Source organism: Chiroxiphia lanceolata, chromosome 11, assembly GCF_009829145.1.
Source record: "Chiroxiphia lanceolata isolate bChiLan1 chromosome 11, bChiLan1.pri, whole genome shotgun sequence".
In the NCBI taxonomy this organism is placed as follows: Eukaryota; Metazoa; Chordata; class Aves; order Passeriformes; family Pipridae; genus Chiroxiphia; species Chiroxiphia lanceolata.
This window is the reverse complement of record NC_045647.1, coordinates 12824534-12849188: the sequence shown is the minus strand read 5'-3', so window position 1 is coordinate 12849188 and position 24655 is coordinate 12824534. Positions and strand designations below refer to the sequence as shown.

The window sequence follows — 24655 nt, the reverse complement described above, 5'->3', positions numbered from 1 at the left end:
CTCATGGTTTAGTGCTTGGCATTCTTTTTATGTTGTTTAGAAGAAATTTGAGAAGTCCCAAAGCTTATTATGCACACCCAGTTTATTCTCCTGTTACACTGACTGAGGCAGTCCAGCTTCTTTCTATGACCTAGCTGGGGATCTTGATCTTTAGCATTTCTTTACTGAACAGCTGCTACCTCTTTTCTGGGACCCTTTCTAATCATCCAGGTATTCTGTATGTACATATATTTTTTTTTTTGTTGCAGTTTTTTTTTTAAAACCAGGTAACCAGGTGAAGAGTGAGGCAAAGTTACTGAAATGAGTAGTTTTATGCACTGTCCTTTAGCTGTCAAGTGTCAAATGAATTAGAGTAAGTACAAGCCCTTTCCTTTTAAGTAGGACAGCCCTTTTAAGCACGCTGAGTTAAAAACAAAACCAAACCAAAACATGGAGATGGAAAAATTCCAGTCACCAAGCTGGTTCTGCTTTCTGCAGCTGATGGAATTTCCCTGCTGCAACACTCTGAATGGCTGAAGCATCCCTAGTCAAAACATGCATGGTCAGTGTGAAAGGGCTGCAAGGAGCCAGGACAAGAGCAGACCCCTGCAATGAGGAAAGGCTGTTCCTGTTGGCCTTGGCTTGCAGGGTAAAGTCCTTTTGAACCACCATTACTAAAAGCATTGCAAGTCACTGATGAAGACAGCAAACAACCCAGTACCACTTTTCTTTCTGCCTTTCTTTTGAACAAGATGCTAATTCTGTGTAAGCATCTAGTTATTCAGGGATTGAAACTAAACCTGAACTGAGCTTTGCTTGCAGTCTACTTCCCACTACCATGTCTCTCAAGGGCCTCTCAGATGTGTACAGGAAACAGATAAATTTTGCATGGAAGCCCATGCCTGCATTTGCTTTCTTGAGGATGCTGCAGCTCTGTCATGTTACAACCCCGATGCAGAATCAAACCACAACACCACTCCATCACACTACATATTTCTGGACACCTCAGTGGTACAGCTTCATCAAACAGCAGTCTCTGCAAGCTGAACAGTTTTGCTTAGGAGAGGAGAAAAAACAACCAACCCAAAGACAACCACCATCTAAGTCACATAACTTTCAAAGAAAAAAAAATAAAAATCAAACTCTTTTATTTTCCTTTAAAAAAATACGTATTTGCAGTCCTGTGATAGTTATCATAGTTGTTACCAGTTTACACGGTTCCAAGAAAGTACACAGTGCTCCAGGTTAAATATTTAAGATAACTTAGGGTATGAATGGCCACTTAATAATTTCTCAATTAGAAATGCTATTCATCAGGGTGTGCAAAAAAAATTTGCAAGTTAGCAATGCTGAAGTGGTATAGTTTAAGTAGCATAATAGATACATTAAACTTTTGGTCATGATTAATTGTATACAAAACATAACAGTATTAAAATACATTATTTTCATAAAAATACCGTTGTGACACTTAATATCTAAATAAGACATTTTTAGAAAGATGATATGAAATATTTGTTATAGAAAAGCACATTCTTATAGCAGGATTATGTCATAAGTTTTTAAAAATTCTATCCAAGCACTTAAAAGCAGAGTGGTTTTTTTCACAACTGTGATCCATTTGTCATATAAAAGTATATGCTGTGTGTACACTATAATATTATGTTTATTCTATTTGAAACTGGTCAAAGTACAACACTGCATGTGGAGCAGCTGAGTTCTTATATACCACTGAAACTTGTTCAAGAAGATAAACATCACATTCTTGTTGCTTAATATGCAAGAGGAAATTACTCTTTATGCATGTCTGCTATATGCATATACTGAGAATAATTTCATGCTACAGTCGTTTCTTGCCACAGTCTGACCTGTCCAGAGGCTTTTCTCAGCTGAAGCAGCATCTTCTCCCTCCAGCCCCTCCACCTCCTCAAACACCTGACTGGTGGAAGCCAAAACCAATGAAGTTAAAAGTTATAAAAGGAGCTGAACTCCTATGATCTCCACTCAGATTGTGTATCAGCCAGCTCTACTGAAACCACCCATTTTAAAATTCTCATTAGAACACCACTGTGTTGAATTCCTGTGATGAACACTGCATGCTTACATTTACATGAGTGATCCACTTGAAATCCTGGATGTCAGCAGTTTAAAACCGTGAATTAGTAGACAATTACTTTATTTAAGGCATGTAAGAGCACCCTAATTAACTGAAATTAAATAGAAGAGACTTCCCTTCAGGAAATTTTTTTCAGCTGCCTTCTCTTCTTTCAAGATGCTAAATTAATATCATTTTGGAAAGATGGTAAGAAGGAGAAAGAAAAAAGTTAAGAAGCGATCTGATTATTTCAGTTGTTCCTGAAAGAGTTTTGGAAGCAATGATTTGCCAGTAAAATACCTCAACTATAAGGCATTCTGGCCAATCACATGTCAGTTGGAGTTATCACTAGATAAAAACTAAAAGAAAAAAAGAAAGAAAGAATAATCAGATACTACATCAACAGGACAGTACAGGATCAATATTGCTCACCCCTGAGTTAACAGGATTGGGTATAGCAGCACCAATGGAAAAACATTCTGCAATGCCAGCACTGCACTGTGGTCCTATACTGTGGTACAGCTTCATATGCCCACAGATTATTCTTTAAGAGCACTTATTTCAAACATTATTAGACACAGGAATCCCTTTAGTTGCATTGGTATTTAAGTGGAAAAAACAGTGAAAATAGTAAAATGGGCTATACTATTAGTACAGTCCATTGTAGTGTTAATGTACTGCTTACAGTTGTGGTCCAAACCTGGTAAGCCACTGTCTTCTGTGAGACTACTTGCCTTTTGGTTTTCTGCACCAAAAAAGCCCAGCAGAAATCATGTTGTACCAGTTTTGAGCAAGATGTCCTGCAAGTCATCTGGAAGTGCCAATATGATGTCATTGATGTGTGTCTGCAGCTTCTTCAGGGTGTCGGTTTTCACAGGAAGATGTTCTCTGTTAGCCTGCAACTGCAAAGGTACCAGAAAACATGGTTTCTACTAAAAATGCAACTTCACCTTAAGACACATCAAAGTGATATATTAGAAAATCTGGCAAATGGATTCCTCATTTGCTTTGGACAACAGCAGGTTTCCTCAACAGCCACACGACAGCACGAGCAACACTGATTTTGGCTTTCAAGAAAAAACCAAATTTTTTTGGTTTTTTTGGACTTCTTCCTCCCTGAGGATTCAGATCAGTCACAGAGTTCCAATGAGTTTTAATTACCAGCAATACATTGCTTCCAACATGGCCTGATGATGTTGGGGAGCCAACTAACTTTTCAGGCATGGCTCAAATGAACTGTTTTTCTTTTAAAAACCTGAATGTCTGATTCCTTAAGCTACCTAGATCATGATGAATATTTTCATTTAAGTCCTTGCAAAAACAACTATATAATGCTTCTAGGTATTTAAGTCATGTTCAATTCAGTTACTTACCAGTTTATTTTTTAACTTCAAGACAAGATCCACCGTTTCTACTTCAGTGTGCTTCTGACTCCAAAAAACCAAGTTCTAAAATAAGAACAATTAAGCACTGAAATATTTATGGCAACATATGTAATTTCAAAAGTAGTATTAATTTACACCTACTGTTCAGAATAAATCTCTTTCTTATTCCCGTGCCATTTGCTAAACTCATTTTACTCATGTCCTGTCTTTACTGTGACTCACAAAATCTGCTTTATTTGCATGTTTGCCCAGTACTTGGCCGAAGAACAAACTTGCACATGAACACAATACAAATAAATTAAAGGAAAAAAAAATCTTGCCCAACAGGCTCAGTTTAAAAAGAGCATCTACAATGCAAAATAGCAGTGAATGATTAGCAGATCAGATCTGCCAGCACAATGAAATATTAAAAGTAGTGTAAGGCAGGGCATTAAAGGAGATCACAGTCAATAACTAGTAAGATACAATCTATAATCAAGTGAGTTTTCTTACGGAAGTTCTGTTCCCTTATCCCTTTACTATTCACCTAACAAAGATATTTGCTCATGTAGAGGAAAGATGTTTAACACTTGGATCAAAAGAAAAAGCAATGAGGAGCAGAATCAGTAATAAATTTGTGACACGTTTCCTTTTCTTTGATTAAGTTAATGTCAAGTATAATTGGATAGAATCTAAGTTATATAATTGACCTAGCTCTTGCCCTGCAAATTATTTGGGCTGCTCTATTTGAACAATCTGTTTGGGTTTGCTACAAGGTACTGTTTGGGAATTGACAGGGCAAGGGATAAAAACAAATGGCTTTTCAAAAATAATCAGAACAATTTTTTTGCTTGTTTACAAGCTGTGGCACAGCCTTACTTTTTTTTTGTTCTTCCTATTCCCTTTCTAGCTGTACAATGTCTTCTCCTCTTGCAATTCATTTCTTTAGCAGCTGTTCCAACTCCAATTATACTGATACCCACTTCAGCTTCTTCATTAAAGAATGGATCTTACAACATAGGAACATTTATTTGGCATTTTGTTATAAATCGACAAAAAGATTTCACTTCTCAGCTTCCAATTACTATGGATCAGTTTTAGGCTTATTTACTAACCATATCTAATTAGTCACCAACTTTCTGTGGTATTCACTGGTTTTATACCTTCAAAGCTACAAACTATATCACAACTGAAAGTGTCAAGTGAGATGCCAAAGACAGAAGCTGAATGAAATAATATTATCAAATAAGAGGAAAAAGCTTTTTATTTTTTGGGGGGTGTGTGTGTATTCAATTTTAAAATACATAACAAAACAAGAAAGTACTAAAGATATGTTTTTACAAATGATGACAGTTTTTGTAACAAGTGAACTGTATTTTTTATTGTTCTCTCTTGCTATGTTAGTTCTACCTTGTCCTTGGTGAACAAGATCATGTTTTGCTAGACTGAACTGTCAACATTTTCATGTTCAACCTATGAAAACCCGAGTAAAACTGACTTGTGAGAGAATATATTTTTATTAAAAGCTGATAAACATAATCATAAGCACACATTTTTCTAACCTCATTACAGAGTGCTTCTAAATGAAGGGCCTCCAACTTCTGTGTCATTTCTTTCTGCCGGCTCCTAAACCAACCATCGAAGTTTGGGGATTTCAAAAAATGCCTGGTAAAACACCAAAGCAAAATACAATTTAGATTTTAAGTACAATTTGGTAACACTGTTTTCGACATCATCAAATTTGAAGTAATTATATTTAGGAAACCATTAACAGGTTACAGAGAAACACATTTAAGTGAGTAAAGTATATTAAGCACTATCAATTCCTATTAAAGCATACATTCTAAAAGAAAGTCTTATTAAAATCAATACTAATCATAAGTTTGCTCAGGAAAAGAGCATTCATATTACTGATCTATTTTCATTTATACAATTTTTTATGCTGCTGAAAGAAATGACCTGTAAAGTCCTATCCAGTCTCCTTTTAAACCTGAGGTGAGCTGTGGTCCTGCTTTTTCCAGTGTCTTCATGAAGTCTTCTTGGCTAAACTGCCTCAGCTGTGGTGGACTCTATGGAAAGGAAAAAAATAATTAGCCTACCATAACTTTCCTCTAATCACCAATTTCCAGCTCATTCAAATGGTATTTCCTTACCTTCCATGGTGATATGCATTTCTGCAGAGGCATTAGGCTTGCCACATAACGTTCCTGGGGAAAGGAAAAGGAAAGGTTGTTTGCATAGCCAGTATTAAAGATACACAGGCCACGTGTGTGTTTACTTATTGCTTGTGAGCACAGCATTTTCTCTGCTGAGTATCGGTACAGGGTGGGGTTGTGCATATTCACCACATAAGAAGACAAGAGGAACTTATCTAATACTGATTGCATTTCCCAACTCCAACTTTATGTCAGCAAGGTTCAAGAAGGACATGGGGCAAAGGAGGACAAGAAGCAAACATGGACATGGAATATCTATATCCTGAACTTCAGCCACAAGTAAACAATCTCTCTTTTCATTGGTGACAGTCCCTAGGTACCTTCATATCATGAGTTATTCCAAAGAGTAATCCCAGTTTGTATCAAGTGTTTGGAAGTGATTTTCAGGGTCTCTCATACAAGCATTAGCTCTAGAACCAACCCACAGATGCTGTGGGCATCTCTGCTCTAGCAAGGCTTGGCACAGGCATGGCCAGAGCCCCAACGTGCCCAACCCACAGGGAGAGGGGCCACTGCTGAAGCATCAGGTGTAACAACAGAAGGCAGCTCTGCCTCACCGGCTCACACAAGCAGATCTGCACAAACTGATACACATTTCCAAGTGTTTGTAAGCACTTGGCCATACATTTTGATCTGTGAACATAATTAGTTTCGATAACATTATGACAAGTCTAGTTCTATCTTCTGAAGAAACAAAGGGCAGCTCTCCACATACTTTTCCTGTTGCAGAGAATGTGAAGGGTGATCTCACCCTGTAAACTAAGACTTATGACAGAATATGCTTTAGGTTCCTCGCTTGAAGTGACAAGGTGCAGGAAGGAAGCCAGGGAAAGGTTTTAGATTCACACTACGTGTCCATTCGGTCTCAAAAGAACAGGGGAAAAAGATGAATTTTAAAGAAAAGCTCCTCTAATCTTGAACATCCAAGGACAAACAAGTCTCTAGGGATATTCCAATTCTTCCAAACAGAAACTGGACCTGATCATGCCTGCTGTAAAATGATGAAACACTCAGGTCATTCACAAAACATGTTCTGAGGGTACACAGTGCCCCACTGTCCAGCTCACTAATGAAGGATGTTGAGCAGTACTGGACCCAGTGTTGACCCCAGGGATACACTGCTAGTTACTGGATAGTTACTGGACTTAGTCAGTCAGAGTAACACCTAAAAAGCTATTCTATATCACCTATGTAAAAACCCCATTAGTCTAAGAACTCACTAATGGAATAATGAAGCTTTCTGTCAATTCCAAAAAGTAGCGCCGAAGAATCACACTCTGTGCTTCTGTTGGACGTTTCTGTTGTACTCCCTTAAAAAAAAGGAAAATCACAGTGTGTTACTCCAAAACACGTAGGTAGTTGTGGTGGGTTTCTTTTTTATGAATACTTATTCCAGTGTTTCTGTATTCATTTGCTATAATCCCACACATGACACCTCCCACCCTGAACCAGGAAAGGAAATTGTTGATTTTTTATTTTCATGTAAAGAAATTCAAGGAAAGAAAAGTTTCTGCAAACAAGTGTTTGCAAAGCAGTTAAAACTTGGAAGCTCTGATTCTTACACACCTCATGCATGAGATTTCTAGACCAAAGAGATGAGAGGTGAAGGGGGCTGGCAGAGGGTGGAAAACCCAAAGCAGACGAACTGATAATCTCTTCAATCCTCTAAATTATTAAGCTAACTTTTTGAGTCCTAACATATTGTTATAGAAGCTGCTATCAAGGCAGCAGCCCTTCTACAATGAGGGTGTATATCCAGCTCTACTGTTACAAATTGGGGCAAAGGAACCAGAATCCAGTTTCATTTCAGTTACACAAAGTGCTTCCTTAAATGAAAACACTGTACAACAGTACCCAAAATACACAACCCAGTTACTGTTAAGAAGACATTTACAGTATTACCTTTTGCAACTGTTTAACGATTTCTTCATCTTTGTTCAAGTATGGCTTGTAGGAGGTATAAACACCTGAGGAAAAAAAGCAGCCTATAGCCAAAGGAGAAACGGGGTATGCTTTTTAAAGTTAAATACTGGTAATTTAACTCTGAAGTTATTACCAGGTTTGGAGTCCAAAGTTTTTAGGTTCTTCAGTTTCTTCACTTTCACCTGCTTTGGAACTTCACCTGCCAAAACATATAAAGACACCTTGCTTGAAATCTCCATCTCTATTACTAGATACTACACCTGATGTGCTGTACATGGCACTGACTTTTAGAAATGGGTACTTTCACTTAGAAGACTATCTAATATTGTAAGAAACATTAGAAACATTGACAAGAATCCAAGTATGTATCCAGAAACATCCAGCAAACACATGAACAACAGCACATAGACTTTTCCTTGTTGAAAATAACAACAACAAAAAAACCCACCTGAAAACCAACTAAACAACAAAAAACCCAAAAGCGTGACCTTCTAAACCCAGCAGCCAAATAAACTTACTGATATGCAGTAGTGAATTATTATTTCATTAATTTCATATTTTTATTCCATCTTCCTTTGTTCCCCTTAATGCAAATGCTTTTGGGAACAAACCTTTTGCACCTTGGTCAAAATAAAAATTTTATATAAGAAATTAAATCAGTTGCCACGGATTAAATGTTGTAAAAATGAATTTATGTCTCCTTTACTATAGGCCAAAGTAAAGGCTTTTGTTGTGTTTTTCCAATTTATCCTTCTCCAGCCAGAAGACCCTAAACCCTGTTAACAGTCCTGCAGCCTCAGCAGAACCTTCTCTTAAATCTATTTGGATGCTCGACTTCAGAGGAGATAACAGTATAAATTGCTATTGAAACTGCAGAGTGGGGAGAAAAGGAAAAAAAAAGAACAAAAAAATAATCAGAAACCCTCTCTTTGTCCCTACAGAAATAGAATATAAATTTTTAAAGTCAGATCAGACAGATACATCTCTACAAGTTTCTGACTAAGCATTTCCCATAGCTGCACCAAAACTTTAGAATTTCATACCTGAAACTGTATATCAAATTTGAAGGCAACTTGTGTATATGGCTTTGCAGAGTTTAATTGTTTAATTAAGATTCTATTTTCCAAACCTGAACTGCACAGCAGCTAAGTAATTCCTCCCAAGACCCCTGACAAGCCCCTACATGTATTCTGACCTTGGACAGGCACGATATTTTAAAGTAAAGCAAAACTTTGCCTAATTATATTGAACACAGCACATAATTCTTAATTAATTTGTTGTATTCAGAAATCAAACTTAATTTATTTAACAAAAATTATTTTATGATGTTTTATCTTAACTGCATATTTATGCATTGCCACTGTCAGAACAGAAGAGTGAAGCTGTCACATCAGACAGATACTCCCAGGAATTTCATACAATAAATGGAATAGTGCAGTATTTTACTACAGGCTGGTAACTGACATGTTGTCCAAAGAGTACATGAAAATTCTACTCAATCATGTAAGGAAATCCTTCAACTGGAACAATTAATAATTACTGGAATGCTGCCAGATTAGAAATATATTATTAAAACACTGTCAACAAACAACTTTTTATGTTACTGTAACATTCAAACTTAGTTTTCACATGGGTCTTACATTCTGTGCTGGCTGTGACTGATTTATTACATTCTACTCATACTAAAATTAACATCAGTAATATGTCTCTCATTTTAATACCTTATTGGCAGAGAGACAAAATCAGGACTGTGTGAAAGGTAAAACATTACTACTAATGACTATCACCACCTTTTGCATTTAATATATGAGATTTGACAAGACAAGACATAGAGCACTCAAGAGTCTAATTTCACTTGACAGATTTACACCCATGACAATTTAGTTAGTATTAAGCTAAATTAATGGGACTAATTTACATGTTTGTAAACAAATAAGCCCACAGTTAGATCCTATTGCACAGGATTGTAAAAGATATTCATACCTTACCTGGAAGTTTAATATCTCCAATTCGGATAATGTGAGGCCAGTGCTGAAGTGTTTTAGCAAAAAAGGGATTTGTCACCCCTAGAATGACAGAGGGCCTAGAAAAGTAAGGACAGTGTTTAAAATATGACAGCAAGAGCTTCTTTCTTAATGAATACAAAAGGTCAACAGAAGCACCAAATTGTATCAGTTTCTTTTCTTGCTTGTCACTGACTCCACCTTGCCCAGAAAAATCACTTCTTTTGAGTCCTTTTGTCCAAGTATGTTCAGCTCAAAACATTTTAATCCCCACTCATAGTTTTCTCCACTCATTTGAATTGAGTTCGTCTTTTTGCTGTCTCTATAATCCCCTTAAACTTGTTTGATGTATTTAAATTCAGTCTGACTTGCAAATGTTCATTATTTTCTCAGGTCATCGTAGGTGATTTACAATCTCTCTTCCAAAACAATAAAGATCAGTGTTCATATAAAGATTTCACACATTCTTTTATTTTAGTCCGAAAAATCAATTTATGATGTTTTATCTTAGGTTCTTCTCATTGCCATGTCACAAGAATCAACACTAAAAAAATGAGGAATAAAAGAACCCAAAAAATAGGCATTCCTTTATCCCTATGAAGGAGTCAAGTCTATCCCAACTTAAATATTAAATGTTCTCGTGCCTATTTTGTGGGAACCAAAATGCAAGTTTCACACAGAATTAGTTTGTACCAATGCACACAAATAGACATTCTTTTACTAACTGGAAGTTGAAAGATCAGAAGTTCAAGTCAAGTAAGGCCTTCATTTACACACACTAAAATAATAACTCTCCAGGCCAACATAAACTAGGAGCAAATCACGAGGAATCTTTTTTTCAGTACTACTGGTAATAAAATAGTAAGACTTGGTAAGCTACTTGGGTCACTTTTAGGAGCCTTAATTTGTCATATTTACCAGAACCAATTCTGATTGTAAACCAGTAAAGTAATTTCTGAAAAGGCACAATAAATCAAAACATAAAGATGAAAAACAGACACGTGCTCACCTCTCACTAAAGGTAATAAAATACAAAGAAGTTGCATCATCTGGATTCTTCCCCTTCTTAGAGCCACTGCTTAAAAAACCCTATTTCCTACCTTTCCAAATTTTTGTTTTCCATAAGAAAGCCAGAGCAATTCCAGCTCTGTTTCAAATACTAACATACAGACTGACCAACCTTTCTATTTTTTTGCTGCAGAGGAGAGGATGCAGTTTTGAAACATGGGTTACTGAAGTTTAACCAAATTCTTCCTGGAATTATTTTTAGAAACTAAATTACATACTGCATAAGCATTCCCATGGAACACAATCTGAAACATACTGCCTGTGTTTATGTGTTTTTCCACTGCTCTGTCTCTGGCAATACATCCGTTTAGAGGAAAAATACAGTAAGAAAAACAAAACAAAAAATCCAAACCAACAACCTCTGCCTGTTCTGACATAGAAGAAATTTATTTACAAAAAGATCAGTGAATCTAATCAAGCTACATTTAAAAAACATATAATAAATACTGAAGGTGTACGTTCTCACAATAAGAGCAGAATTTAAAAATAAATAAGGGGGAAATGTGTTCTTAAAGCAGTTTCAAACATCAGTGGTTTTGGACATTCACACTCTTAAAAATAATCTTAATATCTGAATTATTTACAGTATTATTCTAACAAATTCAGTGAAGAGATATTTAATTTTTAAGTTGTCTCAACTAGGACACCACTGAATTAACTCTACAAAGCAGTCATATGGATGTTGAATTAGTCACTTTGATTAGCAGTTGATTAAAGATGAAAACAATTACCCAAATCTCCCAAAGAGATAGTCTGGAGCTGGTGTTATACAGAAAAACTCTTGCAGAAAAGCAAAAACTTTTATTGTTTTCATATTTGCAGTTTTACTTATTCTGTAGACAAATATCTCATGAAGCTCAAGAGTAGTTTAATTATGGCATTGTTTCATACTTCTTTGTTCTATCTAACTGGAGTCAAAACTTAAATCAGGTAATTACTGCACTCTGCAAGATAAATCTTATTAAAGAAAGGGAGTCTAAACATAATTAATGACAGAAGTTAAGAAGAGTAAAGCAGTATTTGAACACAAATTTATGGTTACAAGTGGCTTTGAGCAACATCTTCACAACTGACTTTGATTCACTTACGGAGCTTGTGTGCGAGTCGTGTACTCTTTGAATTCACTGTCGTGTATGGTGAAGTATGGCCTGAAATCACTGCAGTACTTCAGTGGGGAAATGCAGCTGCAAGGCAGAAAGAGGATAAGCTGTCTGTATGTATTCAGTGCAAAATTTCATGAAAGACAAAAGCAAATCTCAAATTTGCAATGCTTTATTACACTGATCAAATGAAGGTCTGCTCGGCTGGAATCTTACATGACTCACTTAGTCATTAGTGGGAAGCTCCACTGCATTTACCTAACAAGGGCCAACACGGTTTCTGAAGATTCTGATGGTGATGGTGCCATCACAACAAGTGGTTCTCCCAGCAGCACCAGCTCCCAGAGCATCTGAATGTGAAAGAACACCGGGCAGAAACACCTAAAACCAGATGGAGGTGTTTTAATACACTTGACATAATAAAAGACCTATTTCTTCCAGTTAAGAACTGAATAAAAATGAAGTTTGCAGTAGTACTTAACAGTAATTTAAAAAACATAAAATACTTCTGTAAAATGGAACATTTAATGAACTTGCTTGTTTACTGCAGTTTCAGCCTGCATACTGTCCAAACTGTGTTTTAACCAACTTTACAGAAAAAGAATATTAAAACCAATACTGACAAATGTTGGCTTGCAAACCGTGAGACATGTGTCAAAGAACCATCAAAAAACTTTGACTTGTGGGAATTCACAGCCAGGAATCAATCAGTCCAAGCTCCTACCTGAAAAGATCCACTTCATGAATAGTCGGCAAAGCCATGGAGATCTGAGCATCTGCCTAAAAGACATCGCAATGCTTGTTTTTTAGTCATCAGAATACCTAGGTATTAAATGAAATGGTTTCCCTTAAATGCTTACAGACAGCACATGGTACAGATCCTAATTATTGACACTACTCTACTGTTGCAGTCAGTATATACTACGTTATCTCCACAAGTAACTATTTTTGTGTGCTAAAAGCAGGATTTCGCCTAAGACACACACAAAACCCACTTACAGGCATCTAACTTTCAGTCCAGAAAAGATAAAATATTGAAGCTGTTTCAAACACCAGTTACACAGCACATGAAGGCACAGATGGACTTGTTTTATAATGATCTTCTATGACTAAAGACTCTTAATTCTGTTTTCATCCTCAAACTCCCCCCAAACATTAAAAGGATGATCAAATTAGTAATTTTATCAGCCAACTACCCTCCTCCAGGACCTGGACATCCTTCCCTACTTGGGGTAACTGGTTTAGAATATCTTTTCTTGGAAGAATCCAACACGACTCCTCCATTCAAAGTTTCAAAGATTGTGGATTTCAATATTATCAAATACATGATGACTTGCTACCAATCTCTATGAGTAAGTTTAAAGTAAAAGAATGAAAGCAGATCTTTAGCTTTGTCTGGGGTTATGTACAATATCAGTATCTAATCTCTACCTGGTGCATATTCTGTACTATCGGTGTTGTTCCAGGCTTGTCACGATATGTTGGGATCCGCAACTTGGAAAGAAAAAGAAAGATTTATTTTCCCTTGTATCAGATTCAGCAGACACTTCAAATGCTGACTTAGAGACAAGTTGTAACATTTAAAGAGGATATACTACAGTATGATGCTTATTTACTCCACAGAACTTCCACCTACAGAATTTCCAATTGAAAACTGAGTAACAGAATATGCAAATAACACTTCAGTTAAAACAAAACCTCTTGGTAACATTAGTCACAACTATTACTGTAATTTCAATAAAAATACTTTTAAATGTTGAAAAGAATGGTCTGAACTAAGATCATGAGGTTTTAAGATGGCACAGAATTATTTTTAGAGAAAAATCTTCTCCTAAGACATCAGACATCTTGTTGGGAGTGAGGCAGAATCCAAATAGTCTGAACATAAGTATATTTTTCTGACTTTAGTTTGCATCTGTAAGTCTTGAGTACTACAGATTTCATCATACTGGAAGCTGATGTGCACATATGGATGTAATTTATACAGAACAATTAAAACTGTCCAAGCAGCATAATAAAACAGGGACGTATCAGTGGACAGTAATTATGACTTTATTCAGTTTAGGAATGCAATGTCAGCTCTCATGAGCAAGATTTATTGATGACATAAATGCAGGTGATACCCAAACAAGACATATCTGACACTCATCATCATCCAGCACCCAAGAACACTGCTTTATTAAACCTGTGTTTTCAGAACAGCCTCAGAAACTTCTCCTTCCTCTCCCCAGTGATGCACACACATCTTGCCGTAAACTTGAGAGTATCTGCTCAGAATGTGCTTCTGGTTGTAAACTCCAGTTCCATCAAATCCATTTAACTGCATTTCATATGAAGACACTATGGCTCCCAGAGGCCTAGTCCTTAGCCACCATTTAAACACTACCATTCTTCCCTCTGCACTAGATACAACTCCTTTAATAGTTTTCTTCAGACATATTTCACTTTCATTGAAAATTATCAACAGCACAAGAAATTAATTGCTGGTGTGTGGGCCAAAAAAGATTTTTACTTGTGAACCTTCAAGAAGAAGAATGATTTTCATCAATATATTTAATTTGCTTGACTGGAATTTAATTCTCAGTATTTTCAAGTGTTACTTTATGGTTGATTTTACAAATATAATTAGCACTAAAGTCTCCTAGAATAAAAATTCCAATGGGATAATATAGACACCACAATTAGTAGTTGTATTGAAATACTGCTTTTTAATATCTACAGAAATTAAATATTAACCTAAGCATGATAAAAGATCCTCCCCTCCTCTCCCCAGTCAAGGCACCTAATCAAGATCTCCCAGACCTTCACTCTGAGTGCAGTAAACATCTGTTCCTGTTTGGAAGCTTGAGACACTGAAAGCAAGGCACAGTACAATAGGACCTGGACAGTAAAAGGTGGGGTAAACACCCTCAGAGAAGCACAAGTGCAGGAGTACCTACCTTCATTATAACACCCATAATAGGCAACTGCAGAACTTTCCCTGGAACTGGTGGTGGCCAACGATCAACATCGCTACAAACTGAAAGGAAAAATGAGTATCATTTATAACAGTTTATATAATGTATAACTCATGATCACAAAGTCACCTTTGTGCACACTGCAATTTTAAATTAGTGCTAGTAGTCCACAACAGTTCTACTTGTCTCTTGATCACACTGAACAAGTTTTACAGCCTTTGAGACATTCTTTATGTATTATTCCATTAGAACTACAAAGTTTGTCATTTCAAGAAAACAGTATCCTCTGGTCTTTCATTTTTTTGTAGCCATGAGACTTACAATTCGTTGAAGAAATGTTACATGAGAAACTGTGAAAGTACATATTGGGAAACTTAAAAAAGAACACACCCATTTATGTACATTAGCTATTGCAGAAGAGATGAACACAAGCAGCTAAGGGAAAAGCTAGTTTACAACTTGAATAGAGAGTTTTTCAGCATTAACTTACAAACTATTCTGAATATAACTCCTAAAGCTAGTGTTCTGCAGAGCTTATTTTGCTCATAATACAACCTGTCAAGAAAATAGAAGATTAAAAAACTACAATTCCTTCATGGTTTCCACAAACTGCTGCCCAGTGAAAGCACTAAGACATGAACATTGTACAAAGAACACAGCACTCCCAGGCAAAGAGCAAATAACTTTTCCATTTGGCCCTCTCTGGCTCTTACAGCTCTGCAGTATGACTGAGGCACCTGCTATCAGTGCTGCTCTGTTGCTTTTTCCATTTGGTCAAAAAACAAACAAACACATCACACACACAAAAAAAAAGCCTCAAGCAAGATGACATTTGTACAGTTGTTTAGCAGAAGTTGTCAGACTGCCCAAAAGGACTTGCTTTGTGAAATGAACAAACTGAGGATTGGCATCAGCTACTTGTGCTCAGCAGCTGGTCCTGATACACACACAACCCTAGATGTGTTTTAGGAGGGACTTTCAATTCTCCCATAGAGGATGCAAAATTAGATTAGCTCTGTTTAATGATCTAGAAATCAAGCTAGTTTGTTAAAATTTCAATCTTCTACCCTGCAAGAAGACAAAGCCACAAACTAGAACATGATAGTGTTGTTTGTTATTTCTCCAGAAAAAGTATGTGATAGTGTAAGAGCTCCTCTAGAACATCATCACAGGACCACTACCTGCTTCCAGGAAAGCTTCACTTTTTTCAAAATACTCTGGTGCTATCTGCTTAAGCATGGTGCGGAAGAGATGGATATAAGGCAGCTTGCTGATGAGGACCAGAGACTGGAATAAAGAGGAACAAAACAAAAACAGGATTTCAAGTTAATGTTTTCCCTCAGTTCTACTGCAGCTTTGCTGGTTACCCTCAGAGGACGTCAAGTGTGACTTTTCCCACACATGCAAGCCAACCACAATTTTGACTACAGGCAACTGTAAACAAACAACTCCCTGTAGTTACCAACTTTTTGTTTTTAAACACACAGAGAAAACCATCTGTTCTGACAGTGGAGCTGGAATGTAGCATAGCTGTTGTGAAATTAGACCAATTTACTATAAACCAACAATTAACTTAGAAAGCAAGATACCTTTCCTGTTCCTCTGAGATCACAGAAAAATAATTAATTTCCAAATAAATATTTTCCTAAAAGAATTGGAATTACCTTCTGGAAATAGCCCCTTTTTAATGACTTGTCACGAACTTGTCTGAAATACACATAGCCATAGTAATATGCTGAATCCTTCTGCAAAAGAAAGAATACAATACAATCACCTGATACTCTCCTCCTTTCTGAAGCATTCAATATACAGTTCAAAAGCATATTTCCCTGCAAGCTCCAAAGTTGATTAGATACAATAAACTAGAACGTTTACTCTGTTTATTGGCATTATTTTTTTAGTAAGTACTTCAAAGAGAAAACACCAGTGTGTGAAAACAGCTGTGCTTTCTGGCTTTACTATTTTTATATCTACATTCTCCTGACACACCATGAAACAAAAATAGAAATAACTTCCTGAGGAATAAATCAACATTTATAATTCTTCAAAGCAGTACTAAAAAGATTTTAGCAGTTAAAAACCTTAAAGCCCCGACTTGAAAAGATATAACCTAGTCTTTCAATGTATTAGTTTTATTAAAGATTCTTGAAGTATCAAGGAAGCACATTCACACTTCAAAGATAAAACACCAGCTTCATCCTTCCTACAAACAGGAATTAAAGTATTTGACTCATAAACAGATGAGTTTGAGAATCAGACTCCCAGTAGCATAGCTAAAGGCCTCAATATTCCTTATGAATATGAGGAAAACAACTTTTTGGCCACTATCTCTTTTAGGTAACTGCTCCAACCTTCCAAAAATTAAGTGTGGAAACAGAGAAACAGCTCAAGTTTATTGGATTTTTTTTTTAAATTAAGTTACAAAGCACTTCAGATTTCCACAACAGTAATAGTTTTTACAGTTTGATCTACAGGTTTCTAATCAATAATGAAATAAGTCTGGTCTTCAATTTAACTCTCCTTGCAGTCCAAAATTCATAGTAATAAAACTTAAAGAACAGCTAGTGAAACTTATTATTATTATGATAATTATACTAAAATCCTACAACAAATATTTTCTGAGCTTTGACTTCCAGGACTTCCAGTTCAGAGATTTTGCTTTTCAAGCATTAAAGGTGATGACCCACAAATTAACATTACCCAAAAGAAATTAACTTCAGTTTTTCTTATTTCCAACCTTTAAGTAAACTGGTAGATCTCTATCCAATTGGTCCAGAAAACAACAAAATGAGACTTTCCTTCCAGGAGACCGTCGAAATCTAAAACAAAACTGTGTGTCCCCAAGACAACCTACATGGGGAAGAGATAAACAACAAACACTATTCTGAGTCTGAGCCTTCTTTAACATGAGAACTTGTTTACAGTAAATGAGGTATCGGAGTTTCTCCTCATCTATCTTGCACTGCTTTTGTGACCATTTATATATTTATACTTTTATAAGTGAACAAGTTGGCATATTTGGCAACAATAAATACTCTGTCTGCAACAAGGACAAAAAAAGTTGCTCTGCCTCACAGGGACGGTCATGTCCTTAAACAGCTCAACTAATGGCTGTTCTCCTACTGGTAATTACCCATTTCCTTAGTCCACCTGTAGAGTTTCAATTATCTTAAGCACATGTAATTTCTCTGTTGAATGGCTGTGCTTTGACTTTTTTTTGATACCAAACAGTTCATACATTAGTCACACCATAGGAGTGCATTATGCCGATCTCCTACAAATCCATGTGCAGGTCTAGGACTCATCATTTTGGAAGTTGCAAAGCTAATTGCTGAAAACCAAGTGAAACTGAGTAATACCCCCAAGGAGTGAAGTTTCCCTTAATTTCTACCAAAATTAATTTCTTTAAAAAAGTACCAAAGTACATTGATTATTTGCAGTCTGAAAATAAAAATAAAATAAGTTTGTATCACTTATCAAAGAAGCTTTTTCCAGGTGTGGCATAGGAACTGCACAATCAGAACTTGTATCACTGATACTCTGGTGGTTGTGTTCTCTCCATTGCAAATGTGGAAGCTCCAAAAAATCTTTAGTTCAGGTAGAAGCTATGTAAGCTGAAGAAAATGCTCACGGGAATAGTGATAAGGGGACTGTCAAAACCTAAAGGACACACAGGTGGATTACTCTTTCTAGCAAGGGACTGTAAAAAGTGTCTCTTTGCAACACAGTGGTATTAACATGAACACAATCAACTGAAAGGCCAGCCTGTGGCAGGCAGACCATCTTCACTCTAACAATATAGGCATTCATGTAAATCACTGCAAAAGAATCAATATATTACTAAATTTATAGCTACTGTTAATAGTAGTAAATTTCTAGTTTCTTCCTGGCAAAGGACATTTGTTTCTCCATGTTGAATATAACTTCTTCTTTGGTTGCTCTTACAAGTTTGGGACATAATTTGCAAAGACCTCCAGGAAAAAATCATGACCTCACCACTGATGATTTGAGCCCCTCTCAGCTGTCCTGTCTTACCCCAGCCAGTGCAAACTGACTGAACAGTAAAGGCAGAGCCCCATTCTCCAGGGAACTGTTTATCAGTTTATATAACTGTTTAGAGAAGCTCAATTTCATCTTCTCCTTGAGTCTCGTAGGTTGTGCGAGAGCCCTCACGGACACCCCAACCCTCGGTCAGTCACCGGCTGGGCAGGTTTAACACTGACACGCTCAGAGCACCCAGGGCTGGGGCTCAGAACGCCCTGAAGCCACAGTGGGAAACTCTCAGTGGGCCAAGACAAACCAAAAGTAGCAAAACACGGTGTGATGGGACAACCATCCAATTCAAACAGGTAATGAAAGCAAGTGCTCAGCAATACGGATTCAATGATAACAAGAAAAAGCACAGCACATGCCAGGTAACACAGCACCAAGTATTTGCTTCAGGTTTTCAGAGCTAGTTCCCCTCATCCATAGCAAAGAAAAAAACCCCAAACTATTATAAAAACCTACACGCAGAAGACCTAAAAGTCAATTACCCTTAATCATTAATATATTGAAATATCATTCAGGATATGATGTCTTCCTGTTTAACAAGCTCTTCCAGAAAAGACTGGCAAATGTCTGTTCTTTCTTCAACTATCCATGCAGAGAAAGTAAAAGATAACTGTACCAGGAAACTCAGCTCAAAACCACAAAAAGGTATTATGATCTAGTAGCTGATTAAATCAATTTCCACCCCTGAGTTCATAGCCATAAGTACTGGAATAATATCTCTTTGTAACTGTAAAAGAAAAAAGTATAATTAATCTTTTGAGCTATGAAAACTTAAGGAAGGCTGACCTCAAATTTAGCTGCAAGCTAATAACTTCCTTCATTGCTATATTACATAAAGTTTTTCTTTTTATGTTAAGGTCTACAATGAAAAAATAAATCCTAACAGATGGATACACTTCCAGCTCATTTGTGGAAGGTAGGTTTCATTCAGGTAATCCCTCTACATCATCTGAAACTTCAGTCCATCAAGAATGATCAAGAACCTACAGTTCTTAATAGAGACATTAAAACAAGCAAAAACATGGGATTTTTTTCCTGCTGAAAGTAAACCTTCCTTACATATACCTATTCTGCCTAAAACAACTTTACTACATTCTTATTTAAAAAAAATATACAAAAAAAGTTAAAAATAAAAAAAATTAACCTTTGTTCCTAACACATGATTTTGTACCTTCAATGTATCTTTTGAAGGTTAGAGGTATTTATGACTGCTAACAATGGGAGCAATAAGAAGATACAGTTAACTCATCTTCTCTTTCAATAGCAGAAGAAGCTACTCCTCTATTTACATACAGTATAGCAAGAACAGAAAAAATATCTTAACTTTAATGACATTAAGATAATGGAGAAAAATTAGCCAAGATATTTTGTAAAATTACATAGGAGAGAGCTCACACACATTAAAAGCACACATCTGCACCACCCCATGTGACACCAGAGCTGTTCTGCTGCAGAGCATCCACAGGCACAGAGTAAGAGCAGTTACAGGCACAAGGCTGTTACTGCAGGTTTTAACTTCGTCCAGAAATAAACAGGAAAGGAAGTGTCTGTCTTTCTGCAGTATCTTTTTGCAGGTGGTCCAACCCATCAGGCACATGCCCCCAATTTCTCTTTGGCAGCAGATGCAGAAGATTAAATAATAACTTAGCAAGCAGGACCACACACAGCAGCAGAAGCAGCAAGAATGGAGAAGATATAAGATAGCCCAGGTTTTCCCTTCACAACTGTTCTTTCTAACTGCTTTTGAATTTAAAAGTCAATTTTTCTGTTATAAACTTAGAAAATATACACTTAGTCCTTTATGAGAAGAGGTTTCCATATCCTTCCAATTGCTTTATGAAATCCTTCAAATTCCATGCCTACTCTCCTCCCTACAGTGACAACACTGTTATTTTGTTTAAAAAGTGATATTAAGGTGTTCATTCTTTACTTGCCAGGTATTCTGAACCGTCTGCAAGTGTGTCATCCAGAAGGTCCTACACACTGACATTCTCGATATTTCACTTACATAAAATGCAGAAGAATCCTCAGATCTTACTGCAATGCAGTCACAGCTTTATATTTAACCTTAGCTGCAACATTTCTGTATTGTAATATTAAGATATATAAATCAGTATTTGATCTAAAGCCCAGAATATATACTGTCAAATTTTATCTTTTTTAACACAGCTTAGTCCAACAAGAGATGACTACAGTGTGAAGGAAGCACTTACCCGAATTAGAATCTGGAAAAGACAAATAGCAAATATTGGTTTTCTAAAGGGTGGGGAAAAGAAAAGAGAGCTGTTATATTTCCTGAAATTACTAAACTCAAACCAAATTATATACTTATACAGCAACCATGACTTACCTCTTTATCTGTGAGCTTGGAATGTGGAGGATATATTACCTACAGGAAGAAAGATTTATTTTATTTGAAAATCAGCTGGGTATAAGCAGTAAGCTTCTACTAAAAATTTTTACAATTCAACACTCAAATACCTGCCTTAGAATACTTTCAGTTGTAAGCTATCAATATTATGTCTCTATTCTTAATTTTATATGCTTTTAAGTTAATTGATCACCCATCTTTACAAGGTATTTTGAATGCCAGTTAGAGACCATACACATACATTTAAAAATTCAGAGTACTTGAGACTTTTGGTGCAAAAGGTCTCAGAGGAGATCAAGATGACATCTTTTAGATTTAACTTGTACATGCAAAATGAAGTAGATGATTCCATAGAAAGCCAACACATATTATTGTCTGAAATCTGTTGTAATGGAAAAGTTAGGTTGGAGTAATCAAAATTCAATCATAAAACACCCTCTATACTAACACTAACTCTTGGAGGATGTCATTGGCCCCAAATAACAGCTGGGAACTGTGCAAGGTCAAGTACTACACTCAAAAGTCACAGCTTTTGTAGTTATGGAAATAAATCATGTAACAAGTTCTTACAACACAGAAATCAAAAATGATGCAACACAATGAAAGAAACGGAAGCACCACCATTAAAAAAAAAAAGGATGTACAAAATCAGTGATTATGCAAGTAAGTGAGAACAGAACATACAGGAAAGAGGACAAACCTGAGATACTTAAATTTCAGCTAAAAAGTTCCTCAAAAAAAAAAAAACCCACCCCAAAACTACTGAAATGGGTGGCTAGCTTGTAAGCAAATGAAATGTAACATAAATTCAAAGATTATGTTTCAAAACAGGTTTCAGGGCTTCCAGAGATGGGAACTAGTCCAAGAGCAGTTCAATGCAGGAATGGTAGCTTAGTGTAGAGTCCTCATATTACCATACCACTAACATCCAGTGAGCTCATTTAATCTTGTTCTACAAAATGTGAGTAAATTTATCTCCTGATAATATAACACTATCCTACTCCACAGAAAACAACAAATAGACCCCCTGGCTGATCTCTGACTAAGCAGGTTTATGTCCCCTGGTCATAAAGCCTCCAATGCATTTCTTTTCCTCTCAGTCTCTCCTATCCAACGATGTCCAGCCACAAAACATTGTTCATGCAACTAAAGCTGAAAACAGATATACAAGTGGAACACCTGCATTCTGCATGTAGCAAACTTATCACCATCTTCTTTCCACCTCTTAATATTTTCCTTTGCTATCTTATGCTAAGCAGTACACCAAATGTAACTCCTTCAGCAGCTGAATGATGCTGGAATGATCCGTGTCTAGTCAGAAGACTGGCATACAGACCAGACTTGAATTCATACTCCTTTTCCTCACTAGCTCGTGTATCTTCCCAGAATTCCAACTTAAACTGAAAGCTACACACTGAGAAAAAAAATAAATCAGGCCTCAGTTATGTAGACACTTTAAATTTCATTTTATGCATGCAGTCAATTAAATTAAGGGGACTGTTAACAGAAGTGTCTGCAGCCAGGCCAGAGGCTGTGCTTCCCTCAGCCACCAAGCACATCATCTGCCCAAGTCAGGGGTTACACAGAAACCCTCGTCTTTGTTGCCTACACCACCTTATAACAGCAAGGCAACAGAGCTCAGATAATCAGCACAGTATGCTGGGGTTTAATTTGCATTTCTCGTACAGCCAACAATGTGTATCAGTTATGTATTTTACATATTACAATAGCTGGCTTGGCTGAATTTTAGGCCACTCTGCCATGCGTTTATGCCAACACCCCTTTAAGAAGACTGAAAGAAAGAAAAAGACACTTTCCCCGCACACCAAGAGCTTGCTACTAAGTCACATGGTGAACAGGGTGAAACAGGATGTGAAACCGAGCTGAACGATAACTCTTCTCTCCGGTTTACTTCCCAGCGCTGTGGGCTCCCCGAGCATTCCCAAAGCAGTGCCGCAGCTGTCTGTGCCCCCTGTGCATTCCCAAAGCAGTGCCACAGCTGCTTCTCCCTGTGCTCCCTGTGCATTCCCAAAGCAGTGCCACAGCTGCCTCTCCCTGTGCTCCCTGTGTATTCCCGAAGCAGTGTCCCAGCTGTCTCTGCCTGTTGCACAGAGGGCACAGCTGGGAGTCATTGCCACGGGCCGGATCCAGCTCGAGCTCCTGGAAAACGATTCAAACGTGTAGGGAACCTGTTCACGCAGCCCAACGACCCGGTGAACGCTGGTAATTGTGAAGACCACTCGCATTCCCGTTACCATCACACTCTTTAAACATCTTTAACAACTACACGCCATGGAAATCAGCGTTCGTGGCATGTAAAGAAAGCCGATGATGTACTTAACACAAATCTTGGCACGCGATGAGAACCATTCCCGAGGGCCCGCTGGCGGGACAACTGGCACCGTGGGAATTGCTGTCCGAGCACAACCCGCCTCACCCGGGACAGCGGGGCCGGTTCCCCAGGGCGCTCCCCGCTCTGAGGCTCTGCACAATCACGTTTCCATCAAGCTTTTCCTGCTCCTGTGCAACGCCGGGGCCAGAGGAAGCGCCCGATTCCGGCGGGGCCCCGCCGCCGCCGCCCGCCGCGGAGCCCCGCACGTACCTCCACGGCCTGGCCCAGCTCCAGGTCGAAGCCCACCACACACACGCAGTGCAGCCAGGCCGAGAAGCGGTCCCAGGGCAGCAGCGACAGGCACTGCTCGGGACCCTCCGGCTCCGCCAGCGCCGCATCCTCCGCGGCCGCCCCGGCGCCGCCCGAACCCGGGTCGGTGTCCGGGCCCCGCTCCCGCCGCGACATGGCCCCGACCCCGGCCCCGCCGCGCGGAGCCACGTGACCGCGCCGCACCGCCCACCCCCGGAGCCGCCCGGAGTGGGCGGGGCCAAGCGGGCAGCGAGGGGCGGCTGAACCATTCCTGCGGGTAGCGGGGGGGGGGCGGTAGGGGAGGAGCGCCCCCCAGCGGCCCGCGGTGAGGGCGGCGGTGCGGGTGTCGCTCGGCCCGGCCCGGCCCGGCAGCTCCGAACGGGCACCGCGAGGGCTGTGCAGCTTCAGGGGGGCTTGAGACACAGCTACCCCGCCCCGAGAGCCCATATTACAATATGTTTTTGCTTAATAAAGTAGCTGCTTCGTTGCTACTTTATGCCATGGGGGCAGCTCTGCAGGCAGCGGACCGCAGGGACACGATCCCAGTTTTCTGTTCCTCCTCGGCAGGTCAGTGGCAGCCTCTGGCTGGGGACTAGGTGGTCGCTAAGGAATTAACAGGCATAGCTACATCATGTCCTACACATATCCTGAACACCATTCAGGAGTCCGGTGGAAATATCCCACAGGCTGATGCCTGAACGACATCGCCCTCACAGGAAATTGGGATAAATAAAAAAAGCATCCAAATCTCTTAAAACCTCTTTTAGCGCCTTAGCCAAAATCCAAGCTCTTTATTTAATAATGTAAGAGCTTTCAAATACTCCTTTAGCACTGTCCATCTTCCATTTATATTTAATTAGGAAACATTTTGTAGAGTTTAAAGTGCTA

At 38.2% G+C, this 24655-nt stretch overlaps 1 protein-coding gene across 1 annotated transcript; it reads right to left on the bottom strand.

Moving 5' to 3' along the window:
• Positions 1-1102: 1102 nt before the first annotated feature.
• DENND6A (DENN domain containing 6A) lies at positions 1103-23933 on the bottom strand. The gene is made up of 20 exons (XM_032698996.1): positions 23729-23933; positions 21106-21144; positions 20969-21011; positions 17440-17552; positions 16367-16447; positions 15884-15989; positions 14685-14764; positions 13177-13239; positions 12470-12525; positions 12004-12126; positions 11734-11829; positions 9563-9657; positions 7708-7773; positions 7554-7618; positions 6872-6961; positions 5589-5642; positions 5395-5504; positions 4998-5100; positions 3445-3519; positions 1103-2973 (listed from the first exon to the last, which is right to left on the bottom strand). The coding sequence occupies exons 1-20, from the start codon at positions 23921-23923 to the stop codon at positions 2842-2844; spliced, it is 1785 nt and encodes a 594-aa protein (XP_032554887.1). The 5' UTR covers positions 23924-23933; the 3' UTR covers positions 1103-2841.
• Between the last annotated feature and the right edge of the window lie 722 nt (positions 23934-24655).